The sequence below is a fragment of the Actinia tenebrosa genome, unplaced genomic scaffold, assembly GCF_029948245.1.
Source record: "Actinia tenebrosa isolate PJP-AT-01 unplaced genomic scaffold, QUT_ActTen_1.0 PGA_scaffold1__47_contigs__length_23844297, whole genome shotgun sequence".
NCBI classification, from domain to species: domain Eukaryota; kingdom Metazoa; phylum Cnidaria; class Anthozoa; order Actiniaria; family Actiniidae; genus Actinia; species Actinia tenebrosa.
The window spans coordinates 2834549-2853384 of NW_028292578.1; the positions used below are offsets into that span (position 1 = coordinate 2834549).

Consider the following 18836-nt stretch of genomic DNA (forward strand, 5'->3'; position numbering starts at 1 on the left):
TGCCTCTGCCACTGGTCGAATTGCCGGTCTTTCGTCTGCCACCGGTTCCTGAGCTCTCTGTGCCCTTGCCCTCTGTGCAACTGCCCCCTGTGCCATTGCTCTTTGTGCCCTTGCCCCCTGTGCCCTTGCCCCCTGTGCCCTTGCCCCCTGTGCCATTGCTCTTTGCGCAACTGCCCTCTGCATTGCCAATGCCCTCTGTACCATTGCAATTGCCGGTCTTTCCTCTGCCACCCCATTTTCTGCTCTCCGTGCACGCGCCTCTGCCAACCTCGCCTCTCTTTGGCTGGATTGGAAGCTGTTTGTTCTTATCCAGCGAGGTGTTCCATCAATTTCAACTCGGAGCATACTTCAAAATAAAAAGCATAAAAAGCATTAAAAGTGTAATATCCCTGAAGAGACACTGAGAGTAAGACGGAAATACTCACATCAGCCCTTCTCCTTTCTCTTCTTTCTCTTCTCGTGGTATCTGGTTTTCCATCCTTCTAACCCAATAAGGCCTCCCATTAGCCATGTCTCGGCGCAAACTTCAAAAAAAGTGTTTTATTTGATTAAATTAACTTAATCGTCGTTTAAAGATGGGATCAATTCAACTACCACTACTCACATGACCCCTTCCATTTGCTCTTCTTTCTCTTCTCGTGGTATCTGGTTGCTCTCTCTTCTTATCCGTCGAAATCGTCCGTTGACTATAATTTCTTCTTCTTGATAAACAGGTTGTGGCTGTTGTCGTCGTCGGCTAGTAATCGTTAAGTAAGTTTATATTTTATTATTCACTTATTTATTATCTATTTTGTATATAGGTCTATTTTAGTTATAGTCTATCAGTGATGTGTTCTCCCTTTGATGCGCTTTAATAAATGCAAATGTAGATGTAGAAGTGATTACAATCAATAGACCTCCTCTGCTCGGGCGTAATGTTTTCTCATTTCAGACCACGTGTGATTCCCTTGAAAATATGATTCTTTGTTTGAGTAAGCGTTAAATAAATAAATGTTACACTAGGAAATAACACGTGTTCTGAAATGGAAAAACATTACGCCCGAGCCGAGAAGGTCTACGAACTGTTAAACCTGATTTATCATTGAATCGAAAATACAAGTAAATTTACACGGTATCACTCACCAACAGTGTCGGTAAACCATAAAGCCCAGATCAACAAAGAGCACAAAGAAAAGGACATAAAAAAGGTAGCGCCGAACATTGACAGCATTATCTTGCGGGATAAAGATCGCTAGTGCAGTGGTGGAATTTGCACTTGTGTTGGCAATAACTTGATCTAATCAAACAAAATGATATAAGAGGATGATGAGTTAACAGTGTCCCATCCCATGGCTACCTATCACTCCTGATTCCACACCCTTCTACCCCACCCATAACTTGTAAGTGAACATTGTCCCATCCCACTGCTATAATACCTATCACTCTCTGTGAAATTTAAATGATGTTCTATCTACCTGGGATAAGAGCTGCTTTAATAGTGTTGAACATTCGGTTGACAAAATCATTTGACAGCAATTGAGGTACTTCTGGATTTGTCACTGCAGGATATAAGACACACTTGAACTCACTCTATGATTATTGGGTAAGAACATTCAGCAAATCTTTGATATGATGCAAACTCGAACATGATAATATCTGATGGTGGTTTTGTTGATCCGGTAGAGATCTTGAGGATGAGTCTAAACTTTGTATGCCGTGCATGATTATGATGTTCAGTTCATCCACGCTTTACGATAGAGATTGAAACGATAGAGTTTGCTTTTTTCAAAAGACGAGATCTATAGAATTTTGGAAAAAACTTTATTCTCTGTTTAGAAACACACACACGCACACACTCTCACACACACACACACACAAAAACAACCAACTATTGTGTTTTGTTTTCGCAGCCGATGCCTTTACAGATAACTCAGCCTTTGTCCTCATAATTTACGATATAAACCTGCTTAACCTTTTCTAATGAATAATGTTCACTATTAGCCTTCAAGGTAGAGACACATTTGCATTCAACATTAGATACATATGGAAGGAAGAGATTTTTTACGATTATTATTGCGGTGCGTGCATCAGATATCAATCTCCTCCTTACTGTAAGTACTTAATGCTACTAACTCTTAAAGCGCCCGTGTCCTTACCGTTGTTAATAAATTCATGCACGACAAAAGTTTGTACCTCGTGGACCAGGAGTTTGACTTGTTCTGCAAAGAAATCAAATCATGGTAAACTAGAATTGAACAATATATGCGGACAGACTGTTAGTGCGCGAGTGGCGCGCAAATCAACTATTTCCAGAGCAAGTTAAATGCTGGTAATGTGTGATGCTGTGTACCTGACTGGATGCTACTGGGGATGTGTGAAAATATCACGTGATCTATGACGTGTTCTATTCCGAAATAAGACGCAAAAACAAGGCCAATTATTAGTAATGCAATCATCTTCGAATTCACGTGTGGAATGTTTCTGTATCTGAGAGATCTGAAGTTTTCGCGCGTTTTTTGTGATGTAATAATAATCTGCACATGACGTCATATTCCGAAAATACCAAATATGGTTAATGCGTATCTCTTAGAATACTTAACGCGCGCGCGCTTAACGTCACCCTAAGGAAATGCCAAATATGGTAAATGACTACGGTCTTGGAATACCCAAGGCGAGCGAGGGATTGATTAATCTCCCCCACAGCCGCTTTCAGTGTCGTCACGCAACTGAAAGCGGCTGTGGGGGAGACTAGGGATTGATTGATTGATTTAGGAAACTTCTTTACCTTAGTGATTTTCTAGGTCTTATAATTAAACAAGCTTTCTAGTATAACAACATATTACATCACATAAACTGGTCCTATTGAAATTACTGAGTTGCTTGAGGTATTTAAAGAAACTTGATTTGAACGCTTTGGTGTTCTTGGAATCCCCATGCAACTTCAACGACAACACTGTCCCCCCCCCCCCCCCCCCCCCCCACACACACACATTGTGATAAACAAGGCGTTGGTCGTTCGTTTTGATTTTTGGCAGAAGATAGTCCTTGCAATTGCACATTTCGTAATTGGCAAAGCTCCTTCAATGACTTTATGACTTTATTACAAGATCAGTTACTCTAAGTGAATATGCGCGCACTTACCGTACAAAAAAAAAAAAAAAAAAAAAAAAAAAAAAAAAAAAAAAAAAAAAAAGAAAAACCAAAAACAAAAGGAAAACCAAACGTAAAAAACGAACATATTTAAAGAGGACAAATAAAAGGCTAATATACTGAAAGTGAGATTACGACTGCCAAAAAACAAAACACGTTACTGGTTTACGAAGAAAACTTTGCCGCCAAATACAATGGAGACGCTTTTAAAACACGAGATAAATCTGGAAGGTACTATTAGTGAAGAAAAGGTTCTTGAACATTAGCAGAACACAACTATAAAACAACTGCAAGGTTCAGCCGCACAGCCTTTAAATGAAATGTTATTCCAAAAATATCGTTTATCGAAAATATACATTTTATTCCATGGTTCTATCACCTCATTTAATATTAGTTTAATCAGGTTACATTCGAGCAAGTTTTCTACGATACTTTTGAAGTTTTACTTGCTCATGTCATAGTTGATAGAGGGGAATGGTTAGGAAATATTGTTATTAGGACTTTGTTCGCTTTCGATGTTGAACCGGTCTTGACCATGCACAATGTTTGATTTATGCTCATCCTTCGAAATTGCAAAAAAAATTGTCTATGGATTGTTGGAAGGAATATTCAAATACCTCTTATAAATCTTTAAGTATTTTGAACTAGCAGCCAAAAGAAAGATTTTGGTCTGTTCACTTCCTAACCATACCCCTCTATTAACTAGGCTCATGTGTATGAAACACGTTTTCATTCACAAGTTTTGCCTTTGTTTTACCAAGAGAATATGAAGTAAGCTTACTTAATATTCTCTTTTGTTTTACCGATATGCTAAAGCTGTTGCGTCCGTTCTACTTAATCGTCCTTGTTTTACAAGGTTAGTACTTAGCAGCCAGTGGATAAGAAACCTGTAGCCATCGTATTATGATTGAAGTTGGCCTTTGCGGAGGGAGAAAAAGCGAAAAACCCGGAGAAAAACCCTCGATATGTTTAAATTTGACAGTACTTGCCGAATCACGTGACACTCCCTAAGGAACTGGTCATGGGGTTTCCTTTTTTCCGGCCCTCCCCCCCCGGTACATAATAGGGACCTTAAGCTGCAGGACAGCAACGTGGGCGAAATTGAGGCGCTTTAATCTTCTATTGTATTATTATTTCGTGTTTACCTAGTATTTTACTCAATAAGCATCCCCGTTTTAGAGTGGAATGACGTCTTTTGGGAGCGCTATACTTATAACGAAAATCGGCAAAGATAAGCCTTTGGCGTAGCCGTTCTCTTAAGTACGTAAAAATAGGACATTTCACGTCTTACCTTCAGCATAAGACGGCAATGATGCACAGTATTTCGTACATTCCAACGAGGATCTATGGAATAGCGCAATTAGTGCTATTGTATGGTTGCCGTCGTCGTCGTCGTTGCCGTCCTGCAGCTTAAGGTCCCTAATAATCAGTTCCTAACTCGATGAGATACTTTCGTTACCCACTCGAGATGAATTTTTTGCGTTTTGGCCTTGCTAACTATAGGATTTGAAACGGGATGCCTATAGTATTCGGGCGAAAACGGAGCCGGGCGTGCGCACCGGCATGTCTGTTTTCTTCATGCGTAGATGACAATATTGCATTATTTGCATTTTTGATCGTTTCAGTGTAGGAAACGAAAACGCTTATGTGGACGCGAAGCTTTTGATGCGTTTTCGGCGCCGAAACGAGACGGAGCGTTTGGAAAAAGCATTAGTGTAGACATGGCGTTATTTGACTCCCACTACCAAGATGCTTGGCGAATTTTCTTACTCATTTAAATTTGTATTCCTTCATGAGAATAGTAAGATAATGGGTGTAACTTAACAAAAGAAAGTGTGCAAGTGAGTCTGGTAGAAAAGGTCAATTACGCCATCTGCTAACGTCCTATTCTTTCTCATGTAAAACTGCATTCTAACATGGCTGCCGTCACGTGGTGGTGCAAACACTCTATTTTCTCAATAACATTGCAATCATTATTACAAGGAAGACAATTGCAGTAAATGCCAGTGGAAGTGAAGAATTATCTCCTTTCTCATGTTTAACTACTCTAGTCTTTGTTGAATGCATAATATTGATATCAGCATTCATGATGGCTTCCCTCGCCCCAGGCCAGACTCCAGGCCCTGTTAGACGGTACTGGGGAGGGGTACAAGGGCCGACGAAACATCGCAAAGCAAGGGCTGGGTCTGATAACAACAGATTCAAGAAAGAAGGCTTACATCCAACCTGTTCAGCTAACTCATCGCAGTATGATATGTACTCAACCTGGAGATCATGAAAAGTAACATGTTATGAGAATCAAAAAAAACTTAAGAATCCAAAATTGATGAGCTCTGAGTATTTCATATTTCCATAAAATATGTTGAAAAGAAAATTCCAGTGTAATTTATGAATGTGTAAAACAAAGTTAAATGTCTGGCCAGGGTATTGTGCATCACATTGAATGATCTATTTGGGTAATTTGAAAAACAATTATTTCATAACTAGCTATATGACCAATGTTATTGAGGATGGGAGGGGGTGGGGAGGGAGGGGGGGTGGGGAAAGGGGGGGGGGTAGGGAAGGCTAAGCGTAATATCCTCTGTTAAAGACAAAGGTGTACAGGCAAAAACATTTCTGTCAAAGTTGCTGGTGATGGCATACCCTCTTAAAATAAAGTATGATTGATTGATTTTCTTAAGGATCATTCACTTTTGCTAAACCTTTGTAGTAACTAGTATTGAGTATTCCATACAGGAAGCCCACCATGGAATTCATTCTCTTGGGATTGTAAAAGTCTCATTTCCAAATATTAATTTTGAAAACATCAATTCAGTTACAGAAGCAAATAGATATGTGATGAATGCCATAATAAAATATCTTCCAGTTAGAATTTTTACTTCATAATGAGATTTAATGTGCCAGTATGACACCGAACTCAATATTTTCAGCATTGATAAATGAAGTGAAATACAGTTGAATGGTAAAAAATCTTTATATGTTTTGAGTGATGCATCTTGGAGATATCAAGGTTATACTTCCCCTATGTAAATAAGTGTGATGTTATCGGAAGCATTTGAGTTTTCATCATTTGTAAACTGAAGCACTGAGAAAATAAATTTACGATAACCTTTCCTACCTTTCTATAAATCTTTAGTACGGCAATGATGTCTTATACACGACATTTTACTTCCCCAGAAAAGTTTTTTGTTTTGTATTATTTAATAGTGCTTCCAATATTACGGTATCACAGAATCAATACCCACAATATCAAGGTAAATGTACTAGGTATTTTTACCTGAATAGTATGCCTCCTTGATGTGTAATACCTCTTTCTCATTTCTTCTTTCTTCTTCTTGATGTCGTTCATCATATCGCCTTCACTGGGTAGCTTTAGGATTCCTTTGAAGACACGAGTTGCCCAACGACATTGAAGTTCAGCTAAAGGGTTGATAGCCCCTAGGGGTTGGAAACACCCTATGACAGCAAGACTCCACTTGGGGAGGTGAGGTGGAAAAATATACTTGTACAGAGTAACATCATTATCATCTACTGGGATGATAGACTTGTCAATAAAGGAAAATCCAATGTCATAACCTGTGCAGAAGATGACTGCATCCAAATCAACTGCAGTTTTATCCTCAAAGACTACCCTAGACTTTGTGAAGTGAGCTATATTTGGCTTTACAATAATTGTTCCATTGATAATCCTATTAGGAAGATCATCATTAAGTGTTGGATGTTGCTGTAAAGGAGAGTGATCTGGCTCAAGTCCAAAACACCTATGATCAAACTTCTTGTTTACCTGAGCTTTTATCAAGTCGCCAACAAAGGATTTGGGCAAGAGTTGAAGTATGCGACGATTGGCCCAATGGTCAATTGGAACACTACTCTCATGCAATCTTGAAAGCACCCATGATCCTTTTCTGGTACTGAGATACACTTGTGAAGCATGCCGACTTAGTTCTACTGCAATATCACCACCAGAATTACCAATACCTCATATAAAATAACAATATAATGAAACGATTATAATATCGTAATAACACTATACTTTAATCCAAACTATATTGGCTATCTTTGTCTAGTGCTGAGTTTCAATCAGCTGATAAAAGTCTTTGAATCTCATTATCTGCCTCTAAATGCTGGTCAAACACTGACACCATGTGCTGTCAACCAGAAAGAATTCTATTAAAAACTTGCAAGGCTAACATAGAAAAGAAATGCCACAGACAAGGGCGGCAGATCCCAGGGAGGGGTCCAGGGGATCGGCATCCCCACCTCCTTTACAAGTCGTTGTTAATTTCCCCTTTTTAACTCATGGATACGCAAAGTATAGAAATTAGTTGATTGTGAGGGGTCCTGGATCTGCCCTTGCACAAATTCCATCGAGAAAAGTCTGATTTGTCTTGTTTTCATTCAGTTCAGCTGATATGAACATTTTGCACAAGACAGAAAATAACGTCAAGTACAATAATCGAGCAATAGTAATAATGCTGACCACCTTTAACATCTTAAGGAAGACCCTTAAAATCCAAATTTCTCTCCCCAGAGATATCTTTAGTAATCCATATCCAGGATTTTTTTGAGAGAGGTATAAAAGGTATAAAAGACACAAGAGTCATGACTTTCACTAGACTTGAAGTTCTGAAAGGCCCATTGGCCCTCTTCTTCAGTCGTTTCATACAAGGCTCGTAATTTACCTATTACGCATGTTCTTAGAGATATCTTTAGTACGTTAATTATCACATTTTGAGAATAATTTTGAAAACAAGTATAGAAGGAAACCATAAAACTTACCTACGATCAAAACTCTTTTGTCCTCAAAGCGTCTGAAATCCTTGTAAGCATGACTGTGGATTTTAATGCCATTAAATTCATCCATTCCTTGAAAGGATGGCCAGTGTGGACTGGAATGGTGTCCAATGCATACCATAACAGCATTGTATACTTCCGTCTTGACTACATTAGCTTCTGCACCGATAAGACTTACATAACACACTTCCCAGTTTCCCGTGTCGTCGTAGTCTCCAGCCTTTCGTATGTCTGTAACTTTTGTTTGATATCGAATGTACTTGTACAAATCAAAGTGTTTGGCGTAAAGATGGAAGTACTCCATAACCTTTGTATTGTGCATAAAAGGGGCAAAGTCGTTAGGAATCGGGAAATCAGAGAAGCACATCATCTCTTTGCTTGTGTTGATGACTGTAGAACGATAGACTGAGCTGTGTCGTTCTTCTTCAGTGAAGTTCCACAGTCCACCGATAGTGTCTTCTTGCTCGAAGCAAACTGGTTCAATGCTTTCATCGATACACGATTTCATGGCAACAAGTCCAGAAGCACCTGATCCAATGACTGCTACCTTCATGATGAATTATACTGAGCAGATTCTCCTCGCAGGGTAAAACTACAATCTTTGATGCCTGACTGCCTTCCCCACTGCCCCTCCCCACTGGTCCCCACTGGGGAAAAATTCGGTTACCGGCCACAGGAATCCCAAAACCAATTAATAGAAGGTTTGATTTGCTGGCTGCGCGTGGTTACTATTTCATGTAAGACCTCATGAAGTGGCACTAATACTTCTTGTTTTATGGTGTGTGTGCTGGTGTGTGTGTCCTTGTGGCTTCGTTGGCGTTTTCATGGCTATTGTTATTGATTGGCTTACTTCAGGTGCTTGGCTTACTTCAGGTGCTTTCATTACTTGGGGTGATTGGCTTACTTGAGGTGATTGGCTTACTTCAGGTGATTGGCTTACTTGAGGTGATTGACTTACTTCAGGTGCTTGGCTTACTTCAGGTGCTTGGCTTACTTGAGGTGCTTCACTTACTTGAGGTGCTTGGCTTACTTCAAGTGCTTGGCTTACTTGAGGTGCTTGGCTTGCTTCAGGTGCTTTCATTACCTGAGGTGCTTGGCTTACTTGAGGTGATTGACTTACTTCAAGGTGATTGGCTTACTTCAGGTGATTGGCTTACTTCAGGTGATTGGCTTACTTCAGGTGCTTGGCTTACTTGAGGTGCTTCACTTACTTGATGTGCTTCACTTACTTGAGGTGCTTGGCTTACTTGAGGTGATTGACTTACTTCAAGGTGATTGGCTTACTTCAGGTGATTGGCTTACTTCAGGTGATTGGCTTACTTCAGGTGCTTTGCTTACTTGAGGTGCTTCACTTACTTGAGGTGCTTGGCTTACTTCAAGTGCTTGGCTTACTTGAGGTGCTTGGCTTGCTTCAGGTGCTTTCATTACCTGAGGTGCTTTCATTACTTGAGGTGCTTGGCTTACTTGAGGTGATTGACTTACTTCAAGGTGATTGGCTTACTTCAGGTGATTGGCTTACTTCAGGTGCTTGGCTTACTTCAAGTGCTTCACTTACTTGAGGTGCTTGGCTTGCTTCAGGTGCTTGGCTTACTTGAGGTGCTTGACTTGCTTCAGGTGCTTTCATTACCTGAGGTGCTTGACTTACTTGAGGTGCTTGGCTTACTTGAGGTGATTGACTTACTTCAAGGTGATTGGCTTACTTCAGGTGATTGGCTTACTTGAGGTGCTTGGCTTACTTCAAGTGCTTCACTTACTTGAGGTGATTGACTTACTTCAAGTGCTTGGCTTACTTGAGGTGATTGACTTACTTCAAGGTGATTGGCTTACTTCAGGTGCTTTCATTACTTGAGGTGCTTGGCTTACTTGAGGTGCTTGGCTTACTTGAGGTGCTTGGCTTACTTGAGGTGCTTGGCTTGCTTCAGGTGCTTGACTTACTTCAGGTGCTTGACTTACTTCAGGTGATTGGCTTACTTTCATTGCTTGAAGTGTTTCAAATATGTATGTACATAAATGTTCAAAGATATGATATCTGGGAGACTTGAGTTTCATATTTTCTTCAAAGTTTGAACATAGCAAACAAGATGGTATATGTAAAGGCAAGCGGAAAGTTCAAAACCTAACCCTCCATGGCCAGAGGTTTAACAGCATTGAATTTAATAATTAAGCATATTTAATGGCACTCCATTAACCAAGATATAAGTATGTCCATAGCTGCCATAGAATGATTGTCAGGTCAATTTATTCGCTCCCGTATAAAAAAATATTTTGGTTGAAAAGTTCTGAAGGTTTTAATGCACTGTTTTTTTTCTTTATGTCAAGCAAACCAAATAGGAAGGTTTCTTGGTTTTCGTAGGGGATAAAAATTTCATCTCATTTGTTTGCAAAGAAACCACCACTTCCTCCCCCTTATTATGATGCCAAATTTTTTTTTTTTGAGCTATCGCTATCATTATAACTCGAAAATAACTGCACTACACATACCTTTATAATAACATACACGAAAAAAATGCTCAACTTGGATTGGCAGTGTTGTTCAATTCTCGCTTTTGATTGGATAATGAAAAATAGAACAACATTATAGCCAATGACATGTCAAATTTATATGATGAAAAGTTTGAGGAATATTTGAAAGCAATGGCAGCCATTTCATTTCAGGTAAGTATTTGTAAAGAACTAAATAACAGCTCAAAAGAAGGAAAACAGAAGTAACTGTACATAATTATGGCTGAATTCACATCGCATATAGATATGTATCACAGAGAATAGTCTTTTTAGAAATTTTATGCCGGAGACAAACGACATATGATCCGCAAAAAAATACTTTAGACTTTTCTCAGACCTTTTTTAAAAATTTGTCATGCTCAAGCCAAGCACCTGAAGTAAGCCAAGCACCTGAAGTAAGCCAATCACCTGAAGTAAGCCAAGCACCTGAAGTAAGCCAATCACCTCAAGTAAGTCAAGCACCTCAAGTAAGTGAAGCACCTCAAGTAAGCCAAGCACCTCAGGTAAGCCAATCACCTGAAGTAAGCCAATCACCTGAAGTAAGTGAAGCACTTGAAGTAAGCCAAGCACCTCAAGCAAGTGAAGCACTTGAAGTAAGCCAATCACCTCAAGTAAGTCAAGCACCTCAGGTAATGAAAGCACCTGAAGTAAGTCAAGCACCTGAAGTAAGCCAATCACCTGAAGTATAAGCCAATCACCTGAAGTAAGCAAATCACCTGAAGTAAGCCAAGCAATGAAAGTAAGCCAATCACCTCAAGTAAGCCAAGTACCTCAAGTAAGCCAAGCACCTCAAGTAAGTCAATCACCTCAAGTAAGTGAAGCACCTCAAGCAAGCCAAGCACCTGAAGTAAGTGAAGCACCTGAAGTAAGCCAATCACCTGAAGTAAGCCAAGCACCTCAGGTAAGCAAAGCACCTGAAGTAAGCCAAGCACCTCAAGTAAGCCAATCACCTGAAGTAAGTCAATCACCTGAAGTAAGCCAAGCACCTGAAGTAAGCCAAGCACCTCAAATAAGCAAAGCACCTGAAGTAAGCCAAGCACCTGAAGTAAGTCAATCACCTGAAGTATAAGCCAATCACCTGAAGTAAGCCAAGCACCTGAAGTAAGCCAAGCAATGAAAGTAAGCCAATCACCTGAAGTAAGTGAAGCACCTGAAGTAAGCCAATCACCTCAAGTAAGTGAAGCACGTCAAGTAAGCGAAGCACGTCAAGTAAGTCAAGCACCTCAGGTAATGAAAGCACCTGAAGTAAGTGAATCACCTGAAGTAAGCCAATCACCTCAAGTAAGTCAAGCACCTCAGGCAAGCCAAGCACCTGAAGTAAGCCAATCACCTGAAGTAAGTCAATCACTTCAAGTAAGCCAAGCACCTGAAGTAAGCCAAGCACCTCAAATAAGCAAAGCACCTGAAGTAAGCCAAGCACCTGAAGTAAGCCAATCACCTGAAGTATAAGCCAATCACCTGAAGTAAGCCAAACATCTGAAGTAAGCCAAGCACTTGAAGTAAGCCAAGCAGTAACGATAGCCATGAAAACGCCAACGGAGCCACAAGGACACACACACCAGCACACACACCATAAAACAAGAGTTATTAGTGCCACTTCATGAGGTCTTACATGAAGTAGTAACCCTGCGCGTGATTAACTATAACTAAGTTCCTATGCATGGCAACTACGACCTCAACTTGTAACCATTATTTGTGGTCAATAAATGAAACTGTAAAATGGAGTATTGTCACCATCTTCCACCAATTAGACCCCGGTTCAATTCTAAGACAAGTCATATCTCGTGTGAGTAGATTTGGTTGTTGGTTGTCTCTGTGCTTTGAGGTATTCTTCGATTGCATGTTACGTCATCGCGGCCATGTTGGTGCCATTTAACAAAAAATTTCTCATTAGCACCCATTGTGAACGGCACCACAATGGCCGCCATGCTTTTGTCTTTTGGCTTTCTTGGGAATGCTTGCAATCCATCAATTCCTCCAGTTTTCTTCAACTCCTAAATTCCAATTTGATCTGACATGCTCTGGTTCAGGAGACTAAGCAATCACTCCCTACATGTTCCAAGTACAGTAAAATATATTATTTCCCTCTCAATCCAGCTTGCCACTATTAATGCCCATCAGATCAGCTGCTTGTTTTTTTATATTACATGATTGTAACACTATGTAACTCTTCTGTTTTCTTCAAATAATATGACCAGGTTAGAAAATGCTGGGTTTCCTGTTCATTTCCTCCCCAAAGTATGCGAGCCTGGTACAGCGTATCTAGAATGCGGGTAACGGGTAGCGGGTAGCTTAAATGGCAAACACTGAGATTAGACGTTGAGAAAACATAACGCTTCAAATCGAAATATTAGCAATTCATGTTGGTAAATTATAATATGAATTTCGATGTTCTCTTTTGTTGTCGAGTTAAGAATAAATGATACTGGATAAATGATACGGGACTTTTCCGAATCATATCCATGAATGAAATTTAGGCAAAAAGCTAAAGAACAACTATAGGACGTTTGCACGATGGCGTCATTTGACTCCCACTACCATAATGCTTCGCGAATTTTCTTTCTTATTCAAATTTGTATTTCCCTATGAGAATAGTAAGACAATTGGTGCTAATTAACTGAATAAAAGAAAGTGTGCAAGGGAGTCTGGTGGTAGAGGTCAGGGACGCGCCATCATGCAAACATCCTATTGAAGCGACTGTTTAAAAGTACCTCTGTGTAGCTACAACAAGGGGTCGTGTTTGGAGGTGTCCAATAGCTTGATACCCACAGGTGGTCTGAACATATCACAAGCGTAACATTCCTTGAGGTGTTTGTTTACTGACCAATCGGTCAAGAAGAAAACTGCTTTGTTAACTTTAAACCATCTTGCCGACATAGTCTAACTTTGCCTTATTTCCGGGGCACGACAGTGACACCTTATGTAATCTTAGGCGAGTTAAGTTTTCCTAGTGGAAACACGGTCATAAACCAGTGACTCAGTTTAATCATTATTATTAAATCACCCTATGTCGGACGTATGGAGTGTAGCTGTGACGCATTCCCGATAAGAAGACACACAAAACAAATAGACATCATGAGGTTTTCTTGTTTTCATTATTATTATTGTTTTATGTTATTGTAATATTTTCATGGTTATTTATCATATGGTTATTTATCATATGAATCATTGATTTATATATTTTACCCGTTACCTGTTACCCTTTACCCTTTACCCGTTACCCGCGTTTTAGACACGCCGAGCCTGGTACAGTATCTGGAGTACTACCCAGGGCATATCTTGGCATCCCTGCTGGTGCACAAATTAGCATTGCTCTTGGGGACTTACAGTATTTAGTCCTTCAATTCGATTCAATTCAATTTCAGTTTATTTACACTGTTTTTTTCAATTTTATATAATAGAATTACAAGAATATATTGCTTACTATCAATCACGTGACTTTTTGGAGTTGACTGGGGGGCAAACAAGCGGATGACTGGGGGGCAACTTGCGGATGCTAAGTCAAAACATATCAAAATAAGTCATCAAACTATTGTATTTGACTATTTTCACGACATCAAACCAGAAAACAAGAGGTCAAAACAACCCCCAGGATTCTACAAGCCATCAAAAAAGAGCTATTGCCGGAAGTGACGTCTATTGATAGCAACCTATATATATAGTTGAATAATATTTAGAATTTTGAATATAATTAACATATAATAGGTGTAAGTCTTGAGCACAATACTGATGTAGGTATTGACTAAATTACTATAATGATGACAATAATACTAGTTATTATGTCATTTATTATAGTTACTATAAATGTGAATACATGTAGAGTTGCTTGTTGATTCTCTCTTCTGTGCTTCGAGGGTTTTCCAGGTTCTTCTGTTTTCCTCCCTCCGTAAAAATCAACTTCTAAATTCCAATTCGAATCCAGTGGAAGAAGAGCCACTTTGTGGAATCCACTGTTAAATCCCATTATTTATTATTTATTTATTATTCATTTATTTTAAGAGGCAGCATAATCCTAAAGCTTATGGAGGTTAGCATGCACAGTCGATTAGCAGTCTTCAGTGTTACACAAACTTGCAAGCTGTAAGCTATATTTCGGCAAAATTAGCTTTTTTTGCTGCCATCAATTGAAAATGCTCAGTCAGCACCTTCTAAATTTTTAACTGGTGGCAATGAATAACAAACTTAAATGAGCTACTTGCAACTACCAAGTTTGCATAATGTTGAAAATTGCTGTAAAATAGAGTCTGAATAAATATAAATGGTAAAACTTTACATTAGATCAAGATGCCACTCCTGCACTAGCTCATTCAACAAGACAATTGATGGATGCTTTAATTACTTAGTAAATAGAGTGTGTCATCCCTTTGCAATGGTGTCATTAATAATTTACGAACTTTAATGCCAAGAGACTGGTTGATTTCATGTGGCGTAGGAAACGAAAACGCTAATGTGGATGCAAAGCTTTTGATGAGTATTTGGCACTGAAACGAAAACGGAGCCTTTGCAAAAAGCATTAGTGTAGACATGTCCTCAAGAGTCTATGAGAAATCAATAATTACTTATCATCACATACATATCCCAAGACATTATTTCTTGTAAAAAAATCAGTGCTCCAAAAAGTAAAGATCAACCGTATCGATGACTATGATCTCGTGCGCATAATACAGCTTGGGCTACCTGTGGTTAGATGGAAGAACAATAAAATACTTTTGCGTCTTGCGAATTGAATAGGACGTTTGCATGATGGCGTTATTTGACTCCCACTACCAAGATGCTTCGCAAATTTCTTACTTATTTAAATTTGTATTCCCTCATGAGAATAGTAAGACAATGGGTGTGACTGAACAAAAGAAAGTGTGCAAGGGAGTCTGGTAGTAGAGGTCAATTACGCCATCACGCAAACGTCCTATTCTTTTTCATGTAAAACTGCATTCTAACATGGCTGCCGTCACGTGGCGGTGCAAACACTCTATTTTCTCAATAAGATTGCAATCATTATTACAAGGAAGACAATTGCAGTAAATGCCAGTGGAAGTGAAGAATTATCTCCTTTCTCATGTTTAACTACTCTAGTCTTTGTTGAATGCATAATATTGATATCAGCATTCATGATGGCTTCCCTCGCCCCAGGCCAGACTCCAGGCCCTGTAAGACGGTACTGGGGAGGGGTACAAGGGCCAACAAAACATCGCAAAGCAAGGGCTGGGTCTGATAACAATAGATTCAAGAAAGAAGGCTTACATCCAACCTGTTCAGCTAACTCATCGCAGTATGATATGTAATCAACCTGGAGATCATGAAAAGCAATATCTGTTATAAGGCATTTCAGGAATGTTTATTTCGAAATCAAGGGTGGTCTGTATAATAATCATCAAGGGCTTGCAGTCGTGTGTTTGTTCCCTTTCTTTGGCATTACATGTGAGTAGAGTTAGTGAGGCCTCTACCTCTAACTTATTTCAGCGTGTTTCTCTGGGTTACTAGAAATAGTCCCCGGTTTTTCTTCCACTGCGAAACCAAAAAATCCACATCAAATTTTACGTCGTGAGTTAGCCATGCCCTGATTTTGATGAGCCCAAAGTATTTCAGGGTATTGATAAAATATAGTTGAAAAGAAAATTCCAGTGTAATTTATGAATGTGTAAGACAAAGTTAAATGTCTGGCCAGGGTATTGTGCATCACATTGAATAATCTATTTGGGTAATTTGAAAAACAATTATTTCATAACTAGCTATATGACCAATGTTATTGAGGATGGGAGGGTGTACAGGCAAAAACATTTCTGTCAAAGTTGCTGGTGATGGCATACCCTCTTAAAATAAAGTATGATTGATTGATTTTCTTAGAGGCACATTCACTTTTCCTAAACCTTTGTAGTAACTAGTATTGAGTATTCCGTACAGGAAGCCCACCATGGAATTCATTTTCTTGGGATTGTAAAAGTCTCATTTCCAAATATTAATTTCGAAAACATCAATTCAGTTACCGAAGCAAATAGATATGTGATGAATGCCATAATAAAATATCTTCAGTTAGAATTTTTACTTCATAATGAGATTTAATGTGCCAGTATGACACCTAACTCAATATTTTCATTTGTAATCTGAAGCACTGATAACTATGAGAAAACAAATTTACAATAACCTTTCCTACCTTTCTATAAATCTTTAGTATGGCAATGATGTTTTATACACAACATTTTACTTCCCCAGAAAAGTTTTTTGTTTCGTATCATTTAATAGTGCTTCCAATATTACAGTATCACAGAATCAATACCCACAATATTGAGTTAAGTGCAAGCTTCGAGGTAAATGTACTATTTATTTTTTACCTGAATAGTATGCCTCCTTGATGTGTAATACCTCTTTCTCATTTCTTCTTTCTTCTTCTTGATGTCGTTCATCATATTGCCTTCACTGGGTAGCTTTAGGATTCCTTTGAAGACACGAGTTGCCCAACGACATTGAAGTTCAGCTAAAGGGTTGATGGCCCCTAGGGGTTGGAAACACCCTATGACAGCAAGACTCCACTTGGGAAGGTGAGGTGGAAAAACATACTTGTACAGAGTAACATCATTATCATCTACTGGAATAACAGACTTGTCAATAAAGGAAAATCCAATGTCATAACCTGTGCAGAAGACAACTGCATCCAAATCAACTGCAGTTTTATCCTCAAAGACTACCCCAGACTTTGTGAAGTGAGCTATATTTGGCTTTACAATAATTGTTCCATTGATGATCCTGTTAGGAAGATCATCATTAAGTGTTGGATGTTGCTGTAAAGGAGCATGGTCTGGCTCAAGTGCAAAGCACCTATGATCAAACTTCTTGTTTGCCTGTGCTTTTAACAAAATGCCAAAAAAGGATTTGGGCAAGAGTTGAAGTATGCGACGATTGGCCCAATGGTCAATTGGAACACCACTCTCATGCAATTTTGAAAGCACCCATGATCCTTTTCTGGTACTGAGATACACTTGTGAAGCATGCCGACTTAGTTCTACTGCAATGTCACTACCAGAATCACCAATACCTTTTAAAATAACAATATTATAAATAATGAAATGATTATAATACCACAATAACACTATTAAAGACTTTAATCCAGGCTATAATTTGGCTATCTTTGTTTATTGCTGAGTTTCAATCAGCTGATAAAAGTCTTTGTATCTCATTATCTGCCTCTAAATGCTGGTCAAACACTGACCACCATGTGCTGTCAATCAGAAAGAACTCTATTAAAAACTTGCAAAGCTAACATACAAAAGAAATGCCAGAGACAAGGGGGGCAGATCCTAGGGAGGGGCCCAGGGGGTCCGGACTCCCATCCCCTTGACAAGTCGTTGTTTTTACCTTTTTAACTCGTGGATATGCGAAGCGTAGAAACGAGTTGATTGTGAGGGGTCTGGGGTGTTACCCGGGGGAAGGGGGGTGGGGGTACTCCCCTACATTTGCTATACAGGTATGTGCCGCTCTATAGGGTATGGTTTTTCGACTGCACACAAGTTTCACCTAAAAGTTTCAACGTGTAACAGGGCCTTAAGAGTCATGACTTTCACTAGACTTGAAGTTCTGAAAGGCCCATTGGCCCTCTTCTTCAGTCGTTTCATACAAGGCTCGTAATTTACCTATTACGCATGTTCTTAGAGATATCTTTAGTACGTTAATTATCACATTTTGAGAATAATTTTGAAAAAAAGCATAGAAGAAAACCATTAAAAACTTACCTACGATCAAAACTTTTTTGTCCTCAAAGCGTCTGAAATCCTTGTAAGCATGACTGTGGATTTTAATGCCATTAAATTCATCCATTCCTTGAAAGGATGGCCAGTGTGGACTGGAATGGTGTCCAATGCATACCATAACAGCATTGTATACTTCCGTCTTGACTACATTAGCTTCTGCACCGATAAGACTTACATAACACACTTCCCAGTTTCCCGTGTCGTCGTAGTCTCCAGCCTTTCGTATGTCTGTAACTTTTGTTTGATATCGAATGTACTTGTACAAATCAAAGTGTTTGGCGTAAAGATGGAAGTATTCCATAACCTTTGTATTGTGCATAAAAGGGGCAAAGTCTTTAGGAATCGGGAAATCAGAGAAGCACATCATCTCTTTGCTTGTGTTGATGACTGTAGAACGATAGACTGAGCTGTGTCGTTGTTCTTCAGTGAAGTTCCACAGTCCACCGATAGTGTCTTCTTGTTCGAAACAAACTGGTTCAATGTTTTCATCGATACACGATTTCATGGCAACAAGACCAGAAGGACCTGATCCAATGACTGCTACCTTCATGGTGAATTATACTCAGGAATTTCTCCTCGCAGGGTAGTCGAACTGATAAAGACTACAATCACTTGACGAGGGCCAGACTACCTTCCCCACTGCCCCTCCCCACTGGTCCCTACTGGGGA

At 39.3% G+C, this 18836-nt stretch overlaps 2 protein-coding genes across 2 annotated transcripts; both read right to left on the minus strand.

The window, feature by feature from the left end:
- Positions 1–147: 147 nt before the first annotated feature.
- Positions 148–8841, minus strand: LOC116308285 (uncharacterized; the record flags this gene model as incomplete). Its single annotated transcript, XM_089032120.1, has 7 exons — positions 7909–8841; positions 2136–2198; positions 1455–1538; positions 1123–1276; positions 605–736; positions 426–524; positions 148–346 (listed from the first exon to the last, which is right to left on the minus strand). Coding segments are annotated over exons 1-7 (1299 nt in total), but the record flags the coding sequence as incomplete, so codon positions are not given.
- Positions 8842–13774: 4933 nt separating this feature from the next.
- Positions 13775–18813, minus strand: LOC116308286 (flavin-containing monooxygenase 5). The gene is made up of 3 exons (XM_031718674.2): positions 18150–18813; positions 16755–17455; positions 13775–15712 (listed from the first exon to the last, which is right to left on the minus strand). Exons 1-3 carry the CDS (start codon positions 18715–18717, stop codon positions 15395–15397), a joined length of 1587 nt encoding a protein of 528 aa, XP_031574534.2. The 5' UTR covers positions 18718–18813; the 3' UTR covers positions 13775–15394.
- Positions 18814–18836: the final 23 nt, after the last annotated feature.